General features: G+C 48.1%; 1 protein-coding gene across 2 annotated transcripts in view; it reads left to right on the top strand.

The window, feature by feature from the left end:
- Window positions 1-23,761, top strand: part of NCAN (neurocan) — a 308,547-nt gene that overhangs the window by 248,483 nt on the left and 36,303 nt on the right. For both annotated transcript variants that reach the window (XM_048496292.1, XM_048496291.1), the window contains exons 4-7: window positions 655-829; window positions 3,679-3,806; window positions 12,710-13,003; window positions 14,259-15,263. In XM_048496292.1, the coding sequence (XP_048352249.1) occupies window positions 655-829; window positions 3,679-3,806; window positions 12,710-13,003; window positions 14,259-15,263 (1,602 nt within the window). The remainder of the gene's footprint in view (window positions 1-654; window positions 830-3,678; window positions 3,807-12,709; window positions 13,004-14,258; window positions 15,264-23,761) is intronic.

The raw sequence follows: 23,761 nt of genomic DNA, 5'->3' as shown, positions 1-23,761 counted from the left end.
GTTACCCCATGTCCCCATGGGCAGTACACCCCTGACAACCAGTGTGATCTAATGGTTAAGAGTGTTGGAATAGTGTGTGGAAGACCCAAGTTCGAGTCCCCACTTATGCCATGGAAGCTCAGTAGGTGACCTTGGGCCAATCACACTTTTTCAGCCTTGGCCACCTCACAGGGTTGTTGTAAGGATAACATGGAAGAGAGGAGAGCGATATAAGCTACCTGGGGAGAAAGACGGGGTATAAATGAAGTCAGCAAATAAATAAATATTTCGTGTACTAGTGAACTCTACCCCCTCTTGGAAAAAACCCTGAAAAGAGGCAACATTTTGCCACATCCACTTGCCATAACCTCTGGGCAAGTCAGCTGCACTCTGTCAGCATAACCTCCCTCACAGGGCTGCTGTGAGGATGAAACAGAGGAGTGGAGAATGATGTGAGTCACTTTGGATCACAAGTGGGGAGAAAAACAAAGTATAAGTGAAGTAAATCAATAAATGCTGGTGAAACCTCCTCCCCCCACAAAAAATCCTGTGAAGACATACAACATGTTGTGACATCTTCTCTCTGTCCACATCCCCACACCAACTCCTGTGTCGTCTTCTTCTTCCGCCCCCACCGATGATCCTCTCCCCTTTCTGCTCCCTCTTCCCACCCAGGTGTGGTGTTCCATTACCGAGCTGCCAGCAACCGCTATGCGCTGACTTTTTCGGAGGCTCAGCAAGCCTGTCAGGAGAACTCGGCTGTCATCGCTTCCCCGGCCCACCTCCAAGCGGCATTTGAGGACGGCTACGATAACTGTGACGCTGGCTGGCTGGCTGACCGCACAGTCAGGTATGGGGTGGGGGCTGAACTGCTGGGAGGGCAAGGAGCAGCAGTGGCGCAGGAGGTTAAGAGCTTGTGTATCTAATCTGGAGGAACCGGGTTTGATTCCCCGCTCTGCCGCCTGAGCTGTGGAGGCTTATCTGGGGAATTCAGATTAGCCTGTGCACTCCCACACACGCCAGCTGGGTGACCTTGGACTAGTCACAGCTTCTCGGAGCTCTCTCACCCCCCACCTACCTCCCAGGGTGTTTGTTATGAGGGGGGAAGGGCAAGGAGATTGTAAGTCCCTTTGAGTCTCCTTGCAGGAGAGAAAGGGGGGATAGAAATCCAAACTCTTCTTCTTCTTCTTCTTCTTCTCCCTTTCATGGCCCTTGGGAAACCCCAGATGCCTGCCTCAGCCAGTTGCTGAACTGGAAATCTCTGCTGCCCTCTGCTGCCCTCTGTGGACCACCAACTTCTAGGTGGGGCCTGGCACCGTCCCAGGATTACACCTGATCTCCAGAGACCAATTCCACTGGAAATTGGAACTAGCAGCTCCCAAGGGCAGACTCTATGGTGTACACGGCTCACCAACCTTTTTGAAACTGTAGGCCCCTTCTGCAATGCTGACAGAGGGTGGTGGATGCAACCACAAGATGGGAGGGGGGGCCACACACACTGAGAAGAAGCCCAGTAGAGGGGACAGGGGAAGCAAGTTTTTTAAAAAAATGCACAGAGGAAGAGGAGCGAGAGAGAAGTCACACAAGTCTCAGACTACTCTGCTTTGCAACTTGTTGTGAGGATAAAATGGGGGTGCGATGCATGCCGTTTGGGGTCCCCACTGGGGACAGTGGTGAAGTATAATTGAAGTACATTAGATTAATGATCATATTAAACAATACACAATACAGGTACTTCATAATGTTTAAAATATAAAATAAAATGCTGGGTTGTTAAAACTGCACCACAATATTCTGCCTTAGTGAGCATGCCACAGCATGGAATCTTTCTACCTTTAAGGTAGTTTCATTGGAACTATCAGCAAGGAGATATAAAAGTGGTTTGATCTGCCTGGGAATTCAGACAAAATTGTAGAGATGAAACGAGTTGGAATTTCATGATAGAAACTGCAAAATGAAAGTACATGTCCAGTGGTTTCTATCAATTCCAACTGGCTGGGACAGTGATGAAGGCCATAAGGAGTGCGGGCGCATCTTCCTTTCAATAAAACCACTGGAAGAGCATTGAACCAGGCTATGGTAAATGCTCTGTGATGTATTCTGGAGTATACAAATAATTTGGTGGGGCAAAGTTTTTATTGCTATTCCCACTACACAGTGGAGTGGCTCCGCACCCTGTCAGTTTGGAGAGAAATATCCCATAATTTTTGTTTAATTAATGTTCTGATCCGTTGATGCCCATGAGGCAAAAGAGCTTTGCCAGACATACCAAGAAGAAGCTGTTTTCCTTCGATATTGTTGAAGGCTTTCACAGCTATAATGAACTGACTGTTGTGGGTTATCCAGGCTGTGTGGCTGTGATCTTATTAGTTTTTGCTCCGAATGTGTCACCCGCATCTATGCCACTGAAGATGCCAACCTAATGCAATTAAACGCTATAGCAGGCTACACAGTATGAACACAGTGGTACAGTATCGGAATATGCAGTTTACGCATATGTGGAAATAATTATACAAAAATACAAAAGTTACCAAAATTATGTCTTGGCTCTGCATGCCTTCCTATGAGATAATTTGAATGAAAATAATTGACATTCCTCATATGTTTTGGAAGGAGATTTGAATGCTCTCATGATTCTGTAATCTGGTGAAGTCGGAGACTGACTAAATCACAAAACGTTTCCCGTCAGAAATATCAGCTTGATTCATATTTCTTGCCATTTGTATTAATTTGGTCAGGTCCTTGTTTGGTTGGCATTTTTTTCATTATAACTGATCTTTTCAGAAGATGCCAGCCATAGATGGGAGTGAAACATTAGGAGCAAAAACTACCAGACTACAACCAACAGCCTGGGAAACCCACAACAGCCCATTTTTCTTCAATTATCTTGAATGGAAATAAAAAAATAACTATATAAAGTAAATAAATCATAACTATAGTTGAAAATGGGAAGGGGCAGATAAAAGGTAAGGGGGTGGGGGGGGAGAATAGAAGGAAGCAGTAAATGGTGAGGGGGGAAACAAGATACCTCACTGCAAGTCCTTGTGGGTCTCCCGCTTGTATACATACAACTTTTTAAAAAATGTAATGCCCCTCTAAGTTTTCATACTTGCCGCTTGCACAGTGCAGAAATAACAAAGCCAAGTGTGATTTAAGCCCCCCACTGGGAGAGGCTAAAGTAGAAGGGGGGGGGGGGTTCAGGTAGTGATGTTTGTGTATTTCATTACAGACCCCTCCTGAAATAAGCAGAACATGACAACTCTTCCTAAAACACATACACCTCCTTGCATTGAGGACAGTCATATTGGGAGGTATATTTTCGGGGAACCAGTATTGTCAGTTTGCTCAGAAAAGCTAGGCAGGGTGGATTTTTGAGGAGGGGGGATCTTTATCCTGATCTCCTGTCCCAGTTGCTGCCTGCTGAGTCTGCTTTTCGTTTTTAACACAAGGCACGGCTTCTTTAAAAAGCCAGTAAAAGGAAAGCCATGCTGACTGTTTACATTGTCGCTCGCCCCAAGATGGACCCCTGCACCCCCTTGCCTCGTCTGCCCGACTCTTTGTGTCTTTGTTCTCCTGCCCTTTTCTTCTTCAAAGACCGTTCAGAGTCAGATATGAAGCCAGCTGCATCCTTTGGTGTGGCAAAGGCTTCTGGGAGGATCCCTGAACATCTTTCCTCCCCTCACCCCACCATTTCTGCAGGTACCCCATCACCCTTTCCAGGCCCGGTTGCTACGGAGATCGCAACAGCCTCCCAGGGGTCCGGAGCTATGGTGAGAGAGACGCTCAGGAAGCGTATGATGTTTACTGCTTCTCCAGGGAACTGCAAGGTTAGTCACCGGTGCAGCCCAAGATCTCACAAATGATTTCTGGAGCTGAATGGAATGTGGGCTGGGGGTGGGGGAATTGAAATGAGAATGTAGAGCATAATCAGTTGATGCCTCACAATCAATGGGTGTATCCTGTTAATTGAGAAACTGATTATTTGTTTATTTATGCAGATACTTATATGCTGCTTTTCCACATTGTCCAGTGGGATGAAATGCTGCTCCTGTGAATTTAGGCAGATTGCGAGAGGGAAGGCAGAAGGGGAGGAGCCAGTGCTAAGCTTTCATAGGTCTTTCTGACGTGGCCAGCGGAATTCCAGTGGCCCCTTTGGGGTCAAGAAGAAATCCTCCTCCAGGAAATCTCCAGGGATCTTGGAGACTTTTTGTTTTTTGCCATCTTCTGGGCATGGTCCCTGGGAGAGTGTGTGGGAGGGAAGATAGGGTGATTTCCTGCATTGTACAGGGGATTTGACCAGAGGCATTCCTCCCATTGGGCAAAGTGGGCAGCTGCCCAGGGCACCCCCTTGTGGTGGGCGCCAAAAATGCAGGTTCGTTTGTGGGATTTTTTGTATTTTCAGTGGTTTTCCGTTTTTGCCTGCAGAGGGTGAAGTTTTTAGGTTAGCAGCACCAAAGTTTTAGGGATTTTCCGGGAGATTCTCCTGATGATATCACCCAGGTTTGGTGAGGTTTGGTTTAGGGAGTCCAAAGTTATGGACTCCCAAAGGGAGTGCCCCCATCCCCCATTGTTTCCAATGGGAGCTAACATCGGTGAGCTAACACTCACCTAAACCAAACTTCACCAAACCTGGGTGGTGTCATCAGTAGGGTCTCACGAAGATACTCTGAAATTTTGGTGCTGCTATCTTAATAATTGCACCCCTGACAGTAGGCACTCCCTAAGTTTCCCCAGATTTTCCTTTTAAATCCACCCCCTTCCTGCCAATGCTTGTTTTCTTTCTTTCTTTTTTCTCTCAATGCCTAATACAGATCATTATCATTATCATTATCATTATCATTATCATTATCATTATCATTATCATTATCATTATCCTCCTCCTCCTCCTCCTCCTCCTCCTCCTCCTCATTATTATTATTATTATTATTATTATTATTATTATTATTATTATTATTATTATTATTATTATTATTATTATTATTATTATTATTATTATTATTATTATTAAATCCACCCCCTTCGGCATTGAAAGTAATGCTGTTTCAGGGTGGGGGATAATCCACCCCAAAACAGCATCACTTTCAATGTTGTTTAAACTGGGGACCCCAGATTCTCCTTTTAAGGTGGATTTAAAAGGAGAATCTGGGTTCCCTAGTTTAAACACCATTGAAAATAATGCTGTTTGGGGGTGGATGCTGTTTGGGGCATGTTCTATAATGTGATGGTGACTTTGAAACGACCCGGTGTAAAAAATCATTGTTTGGTTATGATGGGAGAGGGTGGCTGCCCATGGGGGGGGGGGGGGGCGATCAAACTCAGGTTTTGCCCAGGGCTCCAGTTTGCCTAGGTACGCCACTGGATTTGACTCTTCTGTTTCTATGATTCTACAACGACACCTTGTGTTTCTATGATTCTACAACGACACCTTGTGTGACAGGCAATTTAATCAGCTTTCATCAGGCAATTTCAACAAGCAGAACTTGCTCTGAACCACTGTTTCAGAACTACTGGGTTTTATTCTTACTGTTTGGATGTGTGGGGAATGCCTTTTGCTCCTTGGAGGAAAGGCGGTCCAAAAATGGATTGACTGGCTCAGCTGTAACAGAATGTGCACTAACATTCCAAACTGGGAGCAAAGCCTCCCTGAACATTCGTTGTCCAGCTCTCGAGCAGAAAGGGGAAGAGGTCAGTTTGGCTGCGAAAAGCTTCGGAAAAGGCCTTTGGGACGACAGTATAGAGCAGGCGGTAGATGAAGAGAGAGAACCTTTTAGAAAGGGTTAGGTGGAAAAAGAGCTGGCGTGAAGAAAACGTCCAAAGGAGGCTGGGAATGGAAGAAGGTTGTGGATAAGTCACTAGGTCTTGGATGTTACGAACTGATTTTCTTCCTGAGCCAGACAGAGCTGCGTTGCTTTTAAGCTTGATATGGAAAGGGAGGTTTGCTGAACTGTGGCTTCTGCTGTTGTGTGCTGTGACCTGGCAGTTCGAGGGGGCAACAATTACCTGAGATGCCAGCTGGTGGGGATGAGTTCCTGAGATCCTCATATTGATTGGATCTTTGAGAGCCCAGAACTTCTGGCATTGTTGATTGGACTTGTGAGAAAACAGCAAAATGGTTCCCAAATGAACCATTTATGGTACGAGAGAACAGTGAATGAATTGTTAATGTTGTAGCTGGCGCAGATCAAATCTAACACACAACTGGCTCAGATATTCTAAAAAAAAATTAATCCTTTATGGGAAGAATTCTGTTTCTTTCACCCAGGCCTTGAGGTTGCAGAGAGTTTGGATATTTTCATTGGAAAACATATCCATAATTCTTGCAAAAAGGTGAGTTTTGTCATTCATGGTTCAAGGCAATCCAGGTGGAATTTTGATTCTGTGATCAGTTATGCGAGGAAATGGACTTGCAAGCCACACTCCTTTGGGTTCTGGGCACGTGCAGAGTTTTGCAGCCACCCTGGGTCCCTGCTTGGCAATGTGCTGCTTTTCTTTCTTCCCTTAGTCCCAGGAGGGTTTGTCCAATTTCCTCCTGGTTATTGTGTGCCACCACCAACTAATCTTGAAGAGCATCTCTCGCTGAAAGGATTAGCACTGCTAACCCACTTAAAGGCTCTGCCTATTTCTCACGTCTCTCATTTTGCTTGTCCCAGCTAATGCGGGGATGATCTATGGCACTTCTGTAACTTTCTGCTCTGGGGACGGCACGCGCATTCCCAGCCCCTCCCCTTCACTGATCTGTGGACAGGGTGATTGAATCAGGTGTGATATGGACACAGCAATCAAGCTTTAAGCGCGCCAATGATAAGGAAGTTTTATACAAAACTAAAAAGTATACACATGTTCTACAGAAACTGTGCAGGCTTATAAGGAAAAGGCAAATGGCACGCAGTCTTCTCGCTCAAATTCCAGACATACCATAACAATGTTGTTAGGAGAGGGTAGTTTCAGAGGGTAGCTGTGTTGGTTATCTGTAGCTAGGGTTGCCAGCCCTGGAGATCTCTGGGGATTACAACAGGCAACTGTCAGGCCTGCGCCATTCTTGGCCTGGCAGTTTGCACGTCCGCACCAAGGCCACATGATCATCGCCCAAGGCGGAGGAGGAGGCTTCCCCCTGCTTGCATGTAACTAGTCAATAGAGCTTAAATGTTCACTCTTATCTGTCTTCTATTCCCACCATCCTTCATAATACTGATATTATGGGAATATTATGGGATTATGGGTTGAACCATACTGTAACTTACAGGTATTATATCAGAGAGACAAACTTCAGTTTCGGCAACACAGTTCCGATAAAGCTCCTGAAACCTTCTTGAGTCTCGTTTGATGACCAGAGTAACAGACCCTAACAGCAACAGAGATCAGTTCACCTGAAGAAATTGGGTGCTTTGGAAGGTGGACTCTATGGCATTATACTCTGCTCCCCCCTCCCCAAACCCCATTTTCCTCAGGCTCCACCCCAAAATCTCCAGATATTTCCCAGTCCAGAACTGGCAATTCTGGCAAGCAGAACAGAACTGAGTCCAGTAGCCCTGTAGAAACCAAAGAGATTTTCAAGGTATAAACTTTCAAGAGTCAAAGGTCCCTCCATCAGATACAAGTAGGAATGGTGTTCTCTGAGTCTTTATATCCCAGTCAGGATAGGCTGTTATCTTCCACCACCTCCTTTCTATGATTTAGGGGTTTTCTCCCCATTATCCTTCAACATGTGGCCAAGACGTGTTGATGAACACGTGGCATTTCTGCGCCAGAAGTCCTGATGAAAACACAGAACCATTATGCAGGGAGCAGTTTTTGCAGTGCTCTTCACTCCTCCATGGGGCTGCCGTGGGTTTCCTTGTTTACACACTTCCTTCTTTACACACTTACCTGCCTTCACTTCCAGGTCACTCCCGTTGACCCCCCAGAAATACCTGTGAGGAGTAGTGTGTGTGTTTGGGGGGGGGGGATTAGAAGGAGCAGAAACCCCAAAGCAAGGGAGAACATCGGGGTTTGCCAGCTCTCAGGAACTGCGGGGCCTCCAGGATATTTGGCACTGTACACGTGCCTCTGCAATGAAAACTCTGCCGCAAAGAAACATAACCTTGCTGTGTGGCAGAGTACCAGTGTATAACCAGCCACAGATGGCTTAGTTCTTTGTAGGTCAGGCTGAAGACAAGGGTGGGAAAGAATTTCCCACCAATATTTCTGGGCTATTGTCTGCAAGAGGAAGAGATATAAACGGGCACCCCACCCAGCTGTCTTCTCAGGTATGGCATTCTAACAAAGGGTAAATGGTAAATCTTCTGTTCCGCTCCAGCCAGATTGGTCTGCCATAATTAAGCCCTAAAGTTCTCTGTGCTTGGGAAGGAGATTGACTGATCTCTTGTAATTTTCCTTTGGTCAGTCTTTTACCAGCAGCGATCCTTCTGAAGCATGTGGTGAGTGCAGTCCCAAGAATTGAAATATTGAGATGAATTCTAGGGTGGATGGTATTTCTTCACAACTTCACAACATTACTTCACACTTTGTAAGCTCCTGAGAGCAAGGGTCTGCCAGACAGGGTGGTGACCAAATGTTGCAGTGATCAAGCATTGCTATGATGCTTGCTGGGTGTTGCAATGTATGCAAGATGGGGAGTTTGCATGGCCTTTAATTTTAGCCCTGGGTTGTTGAGGTAGCCTATGGAGGGGCCAACTAAAAGAAGACCAAGCCAGGGAAAGAGTCCAAAAGTTAAATGAAAAACCTTCGATGTTAAAAAGAAGCTGGCATGTCCTGTTGTTCATGTCAACTTAAACAGCCTCTCAGGTTGTGTTGTGAGGATCAAATGAGGAAAGGGAGAACAACTGGGGAACATGCAGTGGTCCAAGTTTACTGGAGGAAGTGTGGAATCAAAACGTACTAGACAGATTCCTTTTGCATGCTTATGCAGTCACTCAGCCCAAAGGCTGCAATTGAAACTTCGGCTGTTTCCGCACGGGCAGAATACAGGGCCCCAGGGACAGCAGAAACGCTGTCCCTGGGAGGCGTTCGCACAGCAGGCGCTGCTGCTCGCGCCGCCCAGGTGGCGCAGAAATGCCACTTTTGAACCTTGCTCCACGAGCGATGGAAGGCGGCATTTCCCTCCCGCCTTCCTTACTTGGGAGTAAGCCTCATTGAACTCAGTGCGGCTTACATCTGAATAAATACACTTAAGGCTTGCACCAAGAAAATAACACAGGGGAGAAAGAACAGGCTGAAGTTAATTATAACGAGAGAGAAGGGAGGGCGATGAAGAAGGAAAGGGAGATCAAGGAGCAGACAAGAGAAGCACTAGGAAAAATCAGAGAGAACCATTTCAGACTGGGATGGAGGAGGGGAAAGGAAGTCAAAAGTCCAGAAACTGAGATGGGCAGGGTAGTGACGATGAACGGGGTGGGGGCAAGAACAGGAGAAAGCGGGAGAGGAAAAACAGGGTGGGGGCGATTAGAAGGGGTGAGCCGGGGCCATTCTCAAGAAGGCGCTGGGGCAGGAAAGGGGAGGGAAAGTATACGCAAAAGAATGAGGGGAGAGAGAAGGAACGGGGTGGGGTGGGGGGAGAAAGGCACAGGAGAGGCTTGACCCCTTCATGCCCGCTCAGAGGGACTTTGCCCGGGGGAGGTGGATCCTCGCCGCTCCCGCCGCTCCCCTTGCCTGGATGCTGACGCCTTCTGCTCCCTCTTCCAGGGCTGGCTGGGCGGCTCCGGCAGAGGCGAGCTGAGCTGGAGCTGAGCTGCTGGCCCCGATCCACAGCTCGATGCCGTCTTGGCCCTGCTCTCTGGCAGCCAGCAACAGGCTTTTCTTCCCCCACCTCACTCCCTCCACCTGCCTTGGCAACCCCTGTGACCCCCAGGTTGAGAACCGCTGTTCTAGAGAATGGAGTCTCAGGACTCACCCAAGTCATCCACTCAAAGGTCGTGTTTTGAGCACAGCACAACTGGCCGCACAACTGTCTCTTTGCTTCAGCTATTTATTGACTATTTATAGAACCTTTTCGTTTCTTAGTGTTTGCCTAAAAAGCCTGTTCTGCCCATTTTGTTGATGATGGTCCTGATTTTCCTTGGTTGTTTTATGACACCGAGAAACTGCGCGTGACCTTTATGCAACGGCACACGGGCGGCCATTTAACCATAGTTTGATCATAGTTTGTGGGCCTTGGAAAGAAAACTGCAGTTTCATGCCAGCTGGACTATTCAGATCTCAACTGTGCGGCCACAAAATCCTCTGTCAGCTCCTCAAAGACGGCCACATGTGCCTGACGCACCATCCCATTTATCTGAACTTTGGGATGAATCCCTCTGCCTTTTCCCTCAAAATCAGAGAAAGGACAGTTTTCAGTTGTTCCAGAAATCAATGTATGGTTTATTCACCCATTGTGATCCCAGAGGGGAATGGGAACGCAGACAGCTGTTCCCTTTCCACTGGACACAAAAGGGGCAGCTGAGCACAGGGAGCAAATGTTATTTATTCCATTGGTCCATATAAAAAAAAAATACACCCGGCTGTACTGTTTTGCTTAATTTAAATAATGATCATGTTCAAAATAAACCAAACTCCATCTTTGATGGATGCCTCTTTCTAGGTAAGGGTTACAAAGATAAGCATGATTTTGTCTGCTTCCGCCCACACCAAGTGGTGAGAAGTCCCAGGTAGTAGCACCATTTGGTGTTGAAAATGAAGAATGTGAGCTTATAACAGAGAGGCATCCCCATTCTGTTTTCTCCTAAGCACTTTGCGCTCAGAAATAATGACAGTGTTTTCACCATCCCATAGTCCAAAGGAACGCTGTCCTCACAACATACTATACAGTAGGGATTCATCCACAGTAGGGATTCAAGGAGCTTCACCAGAAACAGTAAATGCCTCTCTGTTCCTTTGACTTTGGGGTCTTCCACACAGACGTTTCCTCATAGTTTGGGTGCTAACAGCAAAATCATTCCCCCTTTCTCTTCACTTTCTCAAAACTGATCAAAGGCAGTCAGAGGAAAAAAGTGGCAGCCGTTGCCACTCAAACTACGGTAAGACTTCCATGTTACCAGCCAGTCGGGCCCGGAAGCCTTAACCAAGAAATACCTTTTGGATTTTGAAGCATAGCTGTTTCCAAACGTGAACCCTTATTTTGTTTTGAATGAACAGATTACAAACAAGTCTGTTTTGAGTCTTACTCTATACATTTTTCTCTTTATTGCTGCCTGTTTTGATGTACATTTTGGACATACATTGCTTTTTAGCTAGAGGCATCTTTGCTGCTTGTGAGTTTTGACAGTTGGGAGCAACAGTGACGTAGTGGTTAAGAGCAGGTGTACTCTAATCTGGAGGAACTGGGTTTGATTCCCTGCTCTGCCACTTGAGCTGTGCAGGCTTACTTGGAGAATTCAGATTAGCCTATACATTCCAAACACACACCAGCTGGGTGACCTTGGGCTAGCCACAGTTCTTTGGAGCTCTCTCAACCTCACCTACCTTACAGGGTGGTTGTTGTGAGGGGGGAAGGGAAAAGAGTTGGTAAGCCCCTTTGAGTCTCCCAGAGGAGAGAAAGGGGGGATATAAATCCAACTCTTCTTCTTCTTCTTCTTCTTCTTCTTCTTCTTCTTCTTCTTCTTCTTCTTCTTCTTCTTCTTCTTCTTCTTCTTCTTCTTCTTCTTCTTCTTCTTCTTCTTCTTCTTCTTCTTCTTCTTCTTCTTCTTCTTCTTCATGTGGAAGAGTCCTTCCAGAATCAACTTGTGTGCAGGCAAAAAGTTACATTGCTGAAGGGAAACAAAAAAGCCCCGAGCAGAACATAACATGAGGACCTTTGGATCCTAGATCATCTCTGCAAAGGACCAATGGGTTCACTGGACCCCAGAAAGATCCCACCCCATTGTTTGATTACATCTAGCACAATGGCTCCTGCAATTTCATTGCTTTAAAGTATCTCTTTCCTTATAGAAATTCTTTATAGAAATTTCTGTAGAAATTTCCATGGACTAGCATATTAAAATACATTCTGGGTCATTATTATTTTTTGGTGCACTTATGTAAACGCATGATTTGCATCCATTTTTCATTGTTCTTTTTAAAATAAAGCCTTTGACAGATAGCACCCTCGTTTGAAAAGTGTCAGGACGTCTTCCCATTACAAAAGTTGATGCAGCAGACCAGTGAAGAGTCCTCATAACTCATATTTTCGCAGCTTTGAATTGCTTGTAACTTAAAATTGTTTATGTACAATTATGTACTTATTTTTGATAGGATATAATGTTGGATGATGAAATGTATATGTGAAGTATATGAAAACATATGATTTATTGTAAACTTTCATTTATAAATTGATCTATTTGTTAAAATATACCACGTGGTTGTGGTGATAGCCTTTTGGGTACTAATTGCATTTTTGCATTGTTTATGTAGTACTTGTGTATCCATTCCCCTTCATACATTGCATGATGACTGCCATGAAATGTGCCAAAGACTCATCACTCTTCGCCCCCCTGAGGATAATATTGAGGAAGGGAGAACTGCCTGCGCTGCCCTGGTTTCATTGCGGGATGAGGTCAAAATATGATGGATAAAATAATGGTGCAATCCAGAAATAATGATCTGTCTTGGACTTCCTCTGGGATTTCAAGGAACAGTTCGCCAAAACTCTTAGCAGGGATAGGGAAAAGAGGGACAAAAGAGATACCTGTTGGCAGACGTTTAAACTATGAACCAGTAACACAGCAGCCTAAGTGTGCCATTTTTTCCTTGCTTCTAGGAAAGGTGTTCTATGCATCCAGCCCTGGACGGCTGACATTTCAGGCAGCCCGGAAGTACTGTGTCAGCCGCGGGGCACTGTTGGCGACCACGGGGCAACTATACCTGGCTTGGAGGGAAGGGCTTGACCAGTGCGACCCAGGTTGGCTCGCTGATGGAAGCATTCGTTACCCGATTCGCATCCCACGGAAGAAATGTGGTGGAGAGGAGCCCGGTGTGAGGACCGTCTACCAGTTCCCCAACCGGACGGGTTTCCCGGATCCAGCAACAAAGTTTGACGCCTTCTGCTTCAAAGGTTCCCAGTGGCTTGATTTTACATATCATGTTTTGAACTCTTTCCTAAAAAGCTGAACTGGTAAATGGGGGACGTTCCCACAACAACTTAGTGAAGTAGACTATACCCTTTTCAACATAAAGAGATTTGAAAATTCATCTATCATTTACTGGATTACCTTTGTTCTAGAATGCTTCATTTAGGTTCTAGTGCCTTGGGGACAGAACTAGTTAGGCACCGAGACCCAAATATAGCACTCTAGAACAAAGACGGTGCAGGGAATGGTGGATGGATTCTCAAATCTCCTGTCATCTTTATGCTGAGAAAACTTGCCTTGTCAACTTCAAATAGGACCCTCTCCAGAAAAATCTGGCTAACCCTGTTGTGTTTTTTTGCAAACCTTCTTTAACAAATTTGTGGTTTGGCCGCAGTCATGACTGCCCCAACCTGGGCTGCCAGCTTCCACATGCTTTCCATCCAGGTAGTTTGCTGAGAAAAAAGCCAGGGAGGGACTTCGGGACATCAAAAAGCCTAGATTTATGACCCTCTCCCACGCTGAAGTCCCCATGACACCGGCACTTTGTTTTATTAAAAGGAAAGGGAGTCTGAAATGCAGTCGTTTTCTCTCTAACCGAGACCTTCCTCATAAATCACCCGTGTTGCTGAGTGACGCTCCAGCTGCTACGGCTAATGCAGGGAAAATGGAATCCCACTTCCCCTGCTCAAAGCAACTGGACCACGGCATCTTAAATTTCACCGAGGTCCACCTGGGGGTGGGGTGGGGGCTCCCTGTGGCTATGCGAGAGCCTGCAACTCCGGGTGAGGGCAAGCTCTTTATCCCAGGTTCCATCTCCAGGTAAAGGATCTTAGGTCTTGAGAAACGGTGATTTAAAGGGAGAATCTGAGGTCCCCAGTTTAAACATTGAAAGTGATGCTGTTTCAGGGTGGGGGTGTTTTAACTGGGGACCCCAGATTTTCCCTTTAAGGTTTAAAAGGAGAATCTGGGCTCCCCATTGAAAGTGATGCTGTTTAGGGGTGGATTTCAGCATCACAGTGACTGCCCATGGGGGGGAGGGGCAAGGTGCAAAATCTCTGTGTAGTGGCTGCCAGAGTGGTCCAGAATGTCTGTGTTTTCAAGTCACGTTCTGTTATTTGGAATTCCTTGGTGGTCTCCCATCCACGTATTTGGCAAGGCCGCTCTTGTTTAGTAGCTGAGAGCTGACAGGATCAGGCTAGCCTGGCCGAGAAGGTGAACTCTCTACTTGTTTCTCCACAGCACGACCACAAGCCAAGAAGCAAGAAGGTCCCAGGGATCAAGACCCCGTTGATCAGGATCCAGAAGGCAGCCACGATTCGGGGATTGAGAATGTCTTGGTGGAGCATGACGCCAACCTGCCGCTGCTGTCCCAGAACGAGCTTTTCCCAAAAGACAACGATGACTCCATCATGTCGGGGGATTCCAAAGAGCTCGGCAGGGACCCATACAGCCCCTTGCACAAAGTGCCAATACCACTGTTAGAAGAAGACGAACAGCTGCAGCTGGTGACGGACTTGCCAGTGGGGAGAGGGACAGGGATGGAGAGGACGGCGGCAACAGAGGCATCCCTTTTGGGAGCAGACAGTAACGATCCACCTTCCTACATCTTCTCTCCTGACACTCCCGACAAAGACGGGTCATTCATCTCAGTTGACCAGGCTCTGACCCATATGTCAAAGCAGCAGGACATGGGACATGTGGGCACCACCCAAGAATCAACCAACATCGGCCAGACTTTAGGGGTGTCCCCATCTTTGGCTGAAGATGGTGTCACAACAGGGGGAGTTAGCCATTCAATATATCCAACCTGGCCACAAGGGACCACCCATAGGTTGATCCCCCCAGGGACTGCATCACCAAACCTGCCGCAGCCCTCCCGAGCCCATCTCCCTAAGGGGCATCCCACGGTCTTTTCCACGCTTGCTCCTGCCATGACAAGGCACAGAGACCAGCTGATCACCACAGCAGTGACCTCGGCCTCGTCAGCCCTCCCTGAATCAACACGGAAAAGCATTTACATTGGCCTGAACGGGCGCTATTTTCAGGAAGGCCAAGAACACCCAGGCATTGATGGGGACCTGGAAGGCAACACTGAGACGCCCACGGCCCTCCCTCTTTTGGCCCTGCAAGTACAAAAGATGGCGGATAACTCTATTGCGCCCCCTGGTGGAGCAGAGTCCACTCTTGCCCCCTCTCTTGATGTCAGCTCAAACTTTCCAGTTTCAAACGAGGTGGAAGGCAACCGTAAGTCAGTCCGGAGATTCATTTATCCTATTTTATGGAACCTGTTATATCATTTTTATGTCCTGTTCTCTTGATAGTAATATTTAACATGTAGAATTATATTATTCGCTCAGTGCAGAGCCTTAAAAGAAGTGCTATAAGACTTCATACATCACTGATTTTTCAAAGCTGAGTGGTGAGTTCCTCTCTCCTGGCTTCCACTTAACCACATGGCTTCCACGTGGCCCAGATGGGCAGCCTTCTCGTCAGATCTCCCATCACTAGACAGGAGGCAGGACGGCCAGCACGGTGCAGTGGTCAAGGAGAGAACTAGGCACAGGCGCAGCTGCCACGGGGCGAGGTGGGGACCGACACCCCAGACAGCCGCAGTTGGGGTCACGTGGGAGTGGAAAATCGCCTCTACCCCTTCTCCTTCCCCGGCCCCGCCCCACCCCGCCCCACCAGGGCTGGCAGAGACCACTGCCAGGCGTCCCTGCCTGGCCCCACCCCTGCCTGCCATGCCACTGGAGAGAGCACGCCAGAGCTGCGCTCCGGTGAAACTGACCAGCTGGCCCATCTGCTTCCACTGGAAGGAGGAAGACTCCCCAGGCCCACGCCACCTGGTTGCTGGTGCAGGCGAGTTTATGTTATAGGCGCATCCAGTGCATCAGGGACGTAGGTATAGATTTTTAGGGGGGGGGTTCGGGGGCAGGGCCACCCCACCACCCACCCCTGGGGGTGTGGCCACATATCCCCAAGCCCCACCCCGTAGCCTCAGTGGTTATAAAAGCAGCTCTCCGAAGCCAGGGATGGCAGACTCCCCCCCCACTGGCTGGGCTCCCAGCCATCAGTCCCTTCTGCCCTCCATTCCGGACAGAGGCGTAGCTAGGAAAAATGGAGCCTGGTGCAAAATCTGAGTCCCCCCCATGGGTGACCTCTGTGATGCTGGAATCCACCCCCAAACAGCATCACTTTCAATGGTGTTTAAACTAGGGAGCCCAGATTCTCTTTTAAATCTACCTTAAAGGGAGAATCTGGGGTCCCCAGTTAAAACAGCATTGAAAGTGATGTTGTTTTGGGGTGGATCATTTTATTTATTTATTTATTTATTTATTTATTTATTTATTTATTTATTTATTTCATTTCATTTCATTTCATTTCATTTCATTTCTATACCGCCCTCCCCCGAAGGGCTCAGGGCGGTGTACAACATCAACAAACCGTAAAAACAAACTACAAAGTTAAATTAAGACTTAAAATGCAGCATTCAACTATCAAAACTAATTCAGATTTAAAATAGATGGCATCCAGCTATTAAAACTCTTCTTAGAAAGAGGGACAGTGGGTCTCAGAGTGTTTCTCAGAATGTTTTGGGCACCCACATCAGCAGCTGGTCTCCCCAAAGGCCCGGTGGAATAGCTCAGTCTTACAGGCCCTGCGGAACTCGTTAAGGTCCCGCAGGGCCCGGACAGCTGGAGGGAGAGCATTCCACCAGGCAGGGGCCAGGGCCGTAAAAGCCCTGGCCCTGGTGGAGGCCAGCCGCATCATAGAGGGGGCGGGGATCACCAGCAGATTGGCCTCCGCAGAGCGCAGGGACCGACGTGGGACATATGGGGCCAGACGGTCTCGTAGGTACGAGGGTCCCAGGCCGCGCAAGGCCTTAAAGGTTAAAACCAATACCTTGAAGACGATCCGGAACTCAACTGGGAGCCAGTGCAGGCGACGCAACACGGGCATGATATGGTCTCTAAAGGCACCGCCCGTGAGCAGACGTGCCGCCGCATGCTGGACCAATTTTAATTTCCGGATCAGCCGCAAGGGAAGGCCCGCGTAGAGCGAGTTGCAATAGTCTAATCTGGAGGTGACCGTTGCATGGACCACTGTGGCCAGATCCGCTTGGGAGAGGAAGGGGGCCAGCCGCCGGGCCTGGCGAAGATGGAAAAACGCAACCCGGGTTGTATGGGCCACCTGGGTCTCCATTGAAAGAGACGAATCCAGGTGGACCCCCAGGCTGCGAACTGAGGGGGTCGGTGCCAATGAGACCTCCTCCCACACCGGCGGCTGAAAATTATCCCCCAACCTGAAACAGCATCACTTTCAGTGTTTAAACTGGGGACCTCAGATTCTCCCTTTAAATCCATGCTGAAGGGGGTGGATTTAAAAGGAGAATCTGGGGAAATTTGGGGGGGTGCCTGCTGTCAGGGGTGCAATTGTTAAGCTAGCACCAAACTTTCAGGGTATCTTTAGGAGACCCTCCTGCTTATACCACCCAGGTTTGGTGAAGTTTGGTCTCGGGGGTCCAAAGTTATGGACCTTCAAAGGTATAGCCCCATCTCCTATTATCTCCCATTGGAAACAATGGGGGATGAGGGCACCCCTTTTGGGAGTCCATAGCTGTGGCCCCCCTGAACCAAACCTCACCAAACCTGGGTGGTATCATCAGGAGAGTCTCCCAACAAATCCCTGAATTTTGGTGCTGCTAGCCTAAAACCAGCGCCCCCTGCAGGCCAAAAATAAAAAACACTACAAAATAAAAAAATCCACAAATGGGGGTGGAGCTTCGGACATGTAATGGGAGGGGGTTGAACCCGAGAATCCCCCCCTTACCCATGTCCTTGCGGTGCATGCTTGTCTGCAAATCAGTCAGTCCTGCACCGAGTTCCGGGGGAACCGAACCGCCTAAACAGCGGCACATTCATAGCAGGCAGCTGCCGTCACCATATGCACGCTTGTCTCAGGCACAGCGGGACTCGCTTCTGAGTAAACAGGCACGGACTTGCGTCAGTACCTCTGTTGCAGCATAAATTTGCCCGGCCAAGTTCACCCCACTCCCTCACCCCCCTCCTTTGCAAAAAGGGGGGGCAGCAGCACCCCTCCTCCCCCCCAGGCTGGCAGGATTATTGACAACCCCTCCACGGGGGGCAGCCCTGTTGCAGCAGGGGGAAGTGGCTGCGTGAAAGGGAACCACTGGCGGAAGTGCTCCTCCGAGAGAAGGACCCGAGAGAAGGAAGCAGCGGTGCGACCGCACTTGGAGTCCTGTGTCCAGTTCTGGTCGCTGCATCTCAAAAAGGATATTGAGGAGATAGAAAAAGTGCAGAGAAGGGCAACAAGGATGATTGAGGGACTGGAGCACCTTCCCTATGAGGAGAGGCTGCAGCGTTTGGGACTCTCTAGTTTGGAGAGGAGACGTCTGAGGGGGGATATGATTGAAGTCTACAAAATTATGCATGGGGTAGAAAATGTTGACAGAGAGAAATTTTTCTCTCTTTCTCACAATACTAGAACCAGGGGGCATTCATTGAAAATGCTGGGGGGAAGAATTAGGACTAATAAAAGGAAACACTTCTTCACGCAACGTGTGATTGGTGTTTGGAATATGCTGCCCCAGGAGGTGGTGATGGCCACTAACCTGGATAGCTTTAAAAGGGGCCTGGACAGATTGATGGAGGAGAAGTCGATCTATGGCTACCAATCTTGATCCTCCTTGATCTGAGATTGCAAATGCCTTAACAGACCAGGTGCTCGGGAGCAACAGCCACAGAAGGTCGTTGCTTTCACATCCTGCATGTGAGCTCCCAAAGGCACCTGGTGGGCCACTGTGAGTAGCAGAGTGCTGGACTAGATGGACTCTGGTCTGATCCAGCTGGCTTGTTCTTATGTTCTTATGACTCTGCTGCTGTCGGACCCGACTAAGTCACCTGGGCAGGCTGTTCAGTGGGAAATCGATAGGCTGAGCTTCTGAAAGCTTTAAGCAGAGGCAGAATTTGGATGAGCTTGGAAAGGCAACAGGGAGCTGTCCATCTCTGCCCCCCCAGGCCCTGCCGCTGGGGGGCAGGGGGCTGTGCGGGGGCCCATAGGTGGGGGCACTTGGAGTCTTCCCCGGACTCCATTCCCCCTGGCTATGCCACTGAGACTAGGAACTGGGGAACCCAAGTTCGACCCCCTCGTCTGCTTTGGAAACTTGCTGGGTGCCTTTCGGGCCGTCGGTCACACACACTCAGCCTCGATGTGGGAAAATATTTGAATGGGAGGCCCCCAGGGTGCAGAGGCAGGCAATGGCAAACCACCTCTGAACTTCTCTTGCCTTGAAAACTTTGGAGGGTCACCATGGGTCAGCTGTGACTTCACAGCAAAATAAAAATGCTCTGGGCAGGAGGCTGGACTGCAGGGAACTTCGGCCTGGTCTGGCCGGGGCCTGCTGGCATTTTTGAGTGGAACCTTCATGTTCAGGAGAAGTGTATCTCTGAATGATGGTTTGTCACTCACAGGCAACTTTTGGGGAAAAAAACCCTGTCAAGCTAAGATGAAGGAAGGCATCAAAATGATTTTGTTGCTTTTCTTGCCAGCTCTTTTTCAACCAGCGAAGGGAGAGACTTCGTTAGCAGAATTATTCTTGTACAGAATAATAATGAGGATCTGAAGCGCTGCGTTCTTTTATGGGTCTTATTATCAAAGCCATATGTATAAAAATAGATAGCAGATTTAAGGAACAAACATGGAGAGAGAGAAACAGCCGTCTCTTGGCTCCATTTCAGGTTGTTTGCCTCCCTCTGGAAAAAAAATAGCCCTTTTCCCTTTCTTTCTTTTTTTAACTTTCCCGCCGTCTTCTCTTGCTAACATAAAATTTTTATTTGTACTTCAAAATCTTTCCAATCCACAAAAAATAAAAACATTCACCAAATTGCAAAGTGCTTATTCCATAAGGATTCCCACTCCCTTCTACACTGAACATGAAGCCCCCTTTTTAAGCACTTGGCACTTAAGCATCCAGCAAAAATTAAACCTGTAGTCTCACTTTTCTCTGTTGGTTCTTATTTTTAACAGTCCTTAATCTAAAAAATCAAAAATTGCTGTTTTTCTGAGCAGAAGCAAAATTGTAATGTCTTCTGAGCAGGCAATTTAACTTTATGCCACAAGAGCAGTTTTCACAAAAGAGCATCCGAACCTTACCTGTTACAGGGATATCATTCCTCAGAAATCCGGGCAAGCTGAAGACTGAAGTGTAGGGTTAGGAAATTCCTGGATATTTGGGGGGTGGGGCCTAGAGAGGGTGGGGTCTGTGGAGGGACCCCAGCAGGGTAGAAAGTCGTAGAATCTACCTTCCAAAGGAGCCATTTTCTCCAGGGGGGCTGATTTCCGTGGCGTGTCCACTTCTTCCAGAGAGATCAGGTTGGCATTTTCTTATTATCCTCACAACAACTTCACAAGGTTATTCTGAGAGAGATCATCAACCCAAAGGAGACTGCAACCAAGAAATCAGAAGGAGATTGAGGTTGGTCAATTAATGCGTGATACTCACGCGAAATATCAAGGTTTCAGCAAGAACACAACACCATAAAATGTTTTCATAGCAGTAATAAAACATTTTGAAACCATTTTGAAATTGTTTTTAAAAAATATTTCTGCTGTGTGGCATGGCTCATTGCTGTGTTCAGATTTGTGAGTTGGGGCATGTTCTATAATGTGATGGTGTAAGGGCCTAGTGCCCCAGTCAGTAACAAGACTCAAGAATGGCTTCAAGAGCTTTATTGAAACAGTGTCTGACCCATATGGCCAGGTGGCTGAGACTGAGGTCCCAGCTCCCTGGCTCCCAGTATAAACCTTACAGTTACAATCAGGTAGCCCCCACCCTTGCATTCCCCATATCAGCATTGGAAAGGACAGTTGAGGACAGTTGCAGGAGATACATTGTTTGGAGAATGGCCAGGCCATTCCCGGAAGAGGAGAGATTAGGAGGAACCGGTAAACTCTATTCACTACCTTGCAGCAAAACAGGAAAGCTGAACCTCTGGCCTGAGACAGGGCTGATGCAAGCCCAGCCACTGAAAGCCATGCCCGGGCACGTCTCAGGTGCTTTGGCAGGCCCAGAATGGCGGGGCCTGACAGATGGTGGCTTTGAAACGACCTGGTGGAAAAAATCATTGTTTGGTCACGGTGGGGGAGGGTGGCTGCCCATGGTGGGGGGGGGCATCAAACTGAGGTTTTGCCCAGGGCTCCAGTTTGCCTAGGTACGCCACTGCATCCCTACCAGGTGGCACTCAGCCAGTCAGTGGGCAAAAGCAGGCTGCGTAACAGGAGCAGCGGCGAGCACTGTCACCATACAGTGATGTCACTTCTGGTGTGACCTGAAAATGCTGGCCTCATGCCAGTGAGATGCTCTAGCACTCGCCCAACCTTTATGCTTTCCAGAGCCAGCAGCCCAACAACCCGCCACCCAGCACCCCCCCCCCCAACACACACCAGCCTAGTCGAGCAAAGTGGCCGTCGATGCCAATTAGCAGGTGTTTGCTGCCAAGTGTAACACACTTATGCCTAATTTCTGCAGGAAAGCGTTAACGCCAATTAAGGGAATGTGCACAGTCTCTGCAGACAGAGTTATTTTGCAAATATGCATAATTTTTCGCACTTAGGGCTGTTCAGACAGTTTCTCCAAATCACCGGCAGTGAGCAAGGCTCAAATTAAGAGGGAAAAATTTAAGAGGTTGTGATGCGGGGCCAAAAGCAGGCTGCAGGATGATTGGGGGCTTGGTGGGGGAGGGGAGGCATGGACTGAATAGAGGCATTAAAATGCAGATACTTTTATAAACTTGCCAAATGAGGGCAGAAAGTGATGATCTTCCCCTGCAAAGGCCGAGCCTGCCTGAAGCTTCAGATTTACTCTGAGCCCTGGGAATATTTGGAACAGGAAGCCAGGAAGGCCTGCCCACCTGCAGGTGGGGCCTGGAGTCCTCCCAGAATTACAAGTGAGTTCAGTTCCCCTGGAGCAGGGGTCTGCAACCTGTGGCTCTCCAGATGTTCATGGACTACAATTCCCATCAACCCCTGCCAGCATGGCCAATTGATGGGCAAATTCCTGTCCAATTGGCCATGCTGGCAGGGGCTGATGGGAATTGTAGTCCATGAACATCTGGAGAGCCACAGGTTGCAGACCCCTGCCCTGGAGGAAATGGCAGCTTTGGAGGTCAGATTCACAGCAGGAGAGCTAATACCCAGCAGAAGAAGAGGAAGAGTAGAAGAGTTTGGATTTATATCCCCCCTTTCTCTCCTGCAGGAGACTCAAAGGGGCTGACAATCTCCTTGCCCTTCCCCCCTCACAACAAACACCCTGTGAGGTAGGTGGGGCTGAGAGAGCTCCGAGAAGCTGTGACTAGCCCAAGGTCACCCAGCTGGCGTGTGTGGGAGAATGCAGGGCTTGGACCTGGTGTGAAATTTCTGGGGGCGAACCTGAACGTGCCACAGACACAAGGCTGTGGTGTTCATCAGAAACTCTACGGTGTTCCCATAGAATTTCCAATGAATGCTAGAGCATACCACTAATGGTGTGATGTCACTTCCAGTTTTGCCTCCGGAAATGCCATCATGCTGTTGAAGTGATGTTGATTTTTTACCCTTTTTTTTGTTAGGATTAGTTTCTAGCCTTGACAATCTTTAGGGACCATTCCCTTCTCCTGGGTCTCTCCATCAAATCTCTGTGGTGAAAGGGTCCCCCATGAGGTTTGCGACCTTCAGGTGAAGAGTGGAAATTTCCTGGAATTACACCAATCTCCCAACAACTGAGCTCAGTTCTCCTGGACAAATAGACTCTACAGCAGAGGTGTCCAACTCTGGGGCTTCAGATCTTCATGGACTACAATTCCCATCAGCCCCTGCTGGCATGGCCAATTGGACACTCTGCTCTACAGCATTATGCCCTGCAGAAGTCCCTCCTCATACGCCACCCCTAAAATCTCCAGGAATATCCCAACCCAGAGTTGTCAACCCAACTATGGAGGCAGCAGAAAACCATTTTGAACGAGTGGCAGCGGCATCCACCATCACAGCTGCCTTGGGCTGTTCTGCTCCACTTATTGAGCTGAGTCAGAACCATTCTGGCCTTGTAAAACACCCCATATTTAGTCAGTGTAAATTGCACAAATAGTAATTGTAAGATTACCTCACCTGTCTTTGCTCGCTTCTAACAGCCCATAGAGGACATCACCCTCCCCAACTTCCAAGATGGCTTAAAAACTATTAGAAAGTCTTCTACAACTTTCCTCTTTTGGAGGGGGATGTGGTCCTGTGACCCAACACTGACCCATCTTGCCTCCATGTAAACCACCTCCCACAGTCCCCTCTGCTCAGACCCTTCTCCCCCTTCCTCAGCATCCATGTTTCTTTATTAACTGCCCCACCACAGACTCGCTCATCTGCTCATCCCATCAGGACATCCCTGACAGGAAAAATCAACACACACACACACACACACACACACACACACACACCGCCCTTCCCAGCTCAAAGAGTCTTAGCAGCAAGGAGCTGGTGCTAATGAGGAGGCAGTTGCCACAGCAACCAGCCAATAATGCTCCCTCACATTGCTACCCATTATCAAGTAAGTCCCCATGATAAGCCCGCTTGGCAGAAAATCCTATTTCACTGAGATGGGAACGGGCCCGACTGCCAGCTCATTAGCCACTGAACCCAGTTCAGAAAAAAATGGACGTCTCTTATTTACTTGACCATTTTTTCATGTTTGCATA

The sequence above is a fragment of the Sphaerodactylus townsendi genome, linkage group LG05 (genome assembly GCF_021028975.2).
Source record: "Sphaerodactylus townsendi isolate TG3544 linkage group LG05, MPM_Stown_v2.3, whole genome shotgun sequence".
Taxonomy (NCBI): domain Eukaryota; kingdom Metazoa; phylum Chordata; class Lepidosauria; order Squamata; family Sphaerodactylidae; genus Sphaerodactylus; species Sphaerodactylus townsendi.
Note: the sequence above shows the minus strand (reverse complement) of the source record. Positions and strands in the feature narration are given on the sequence as shown.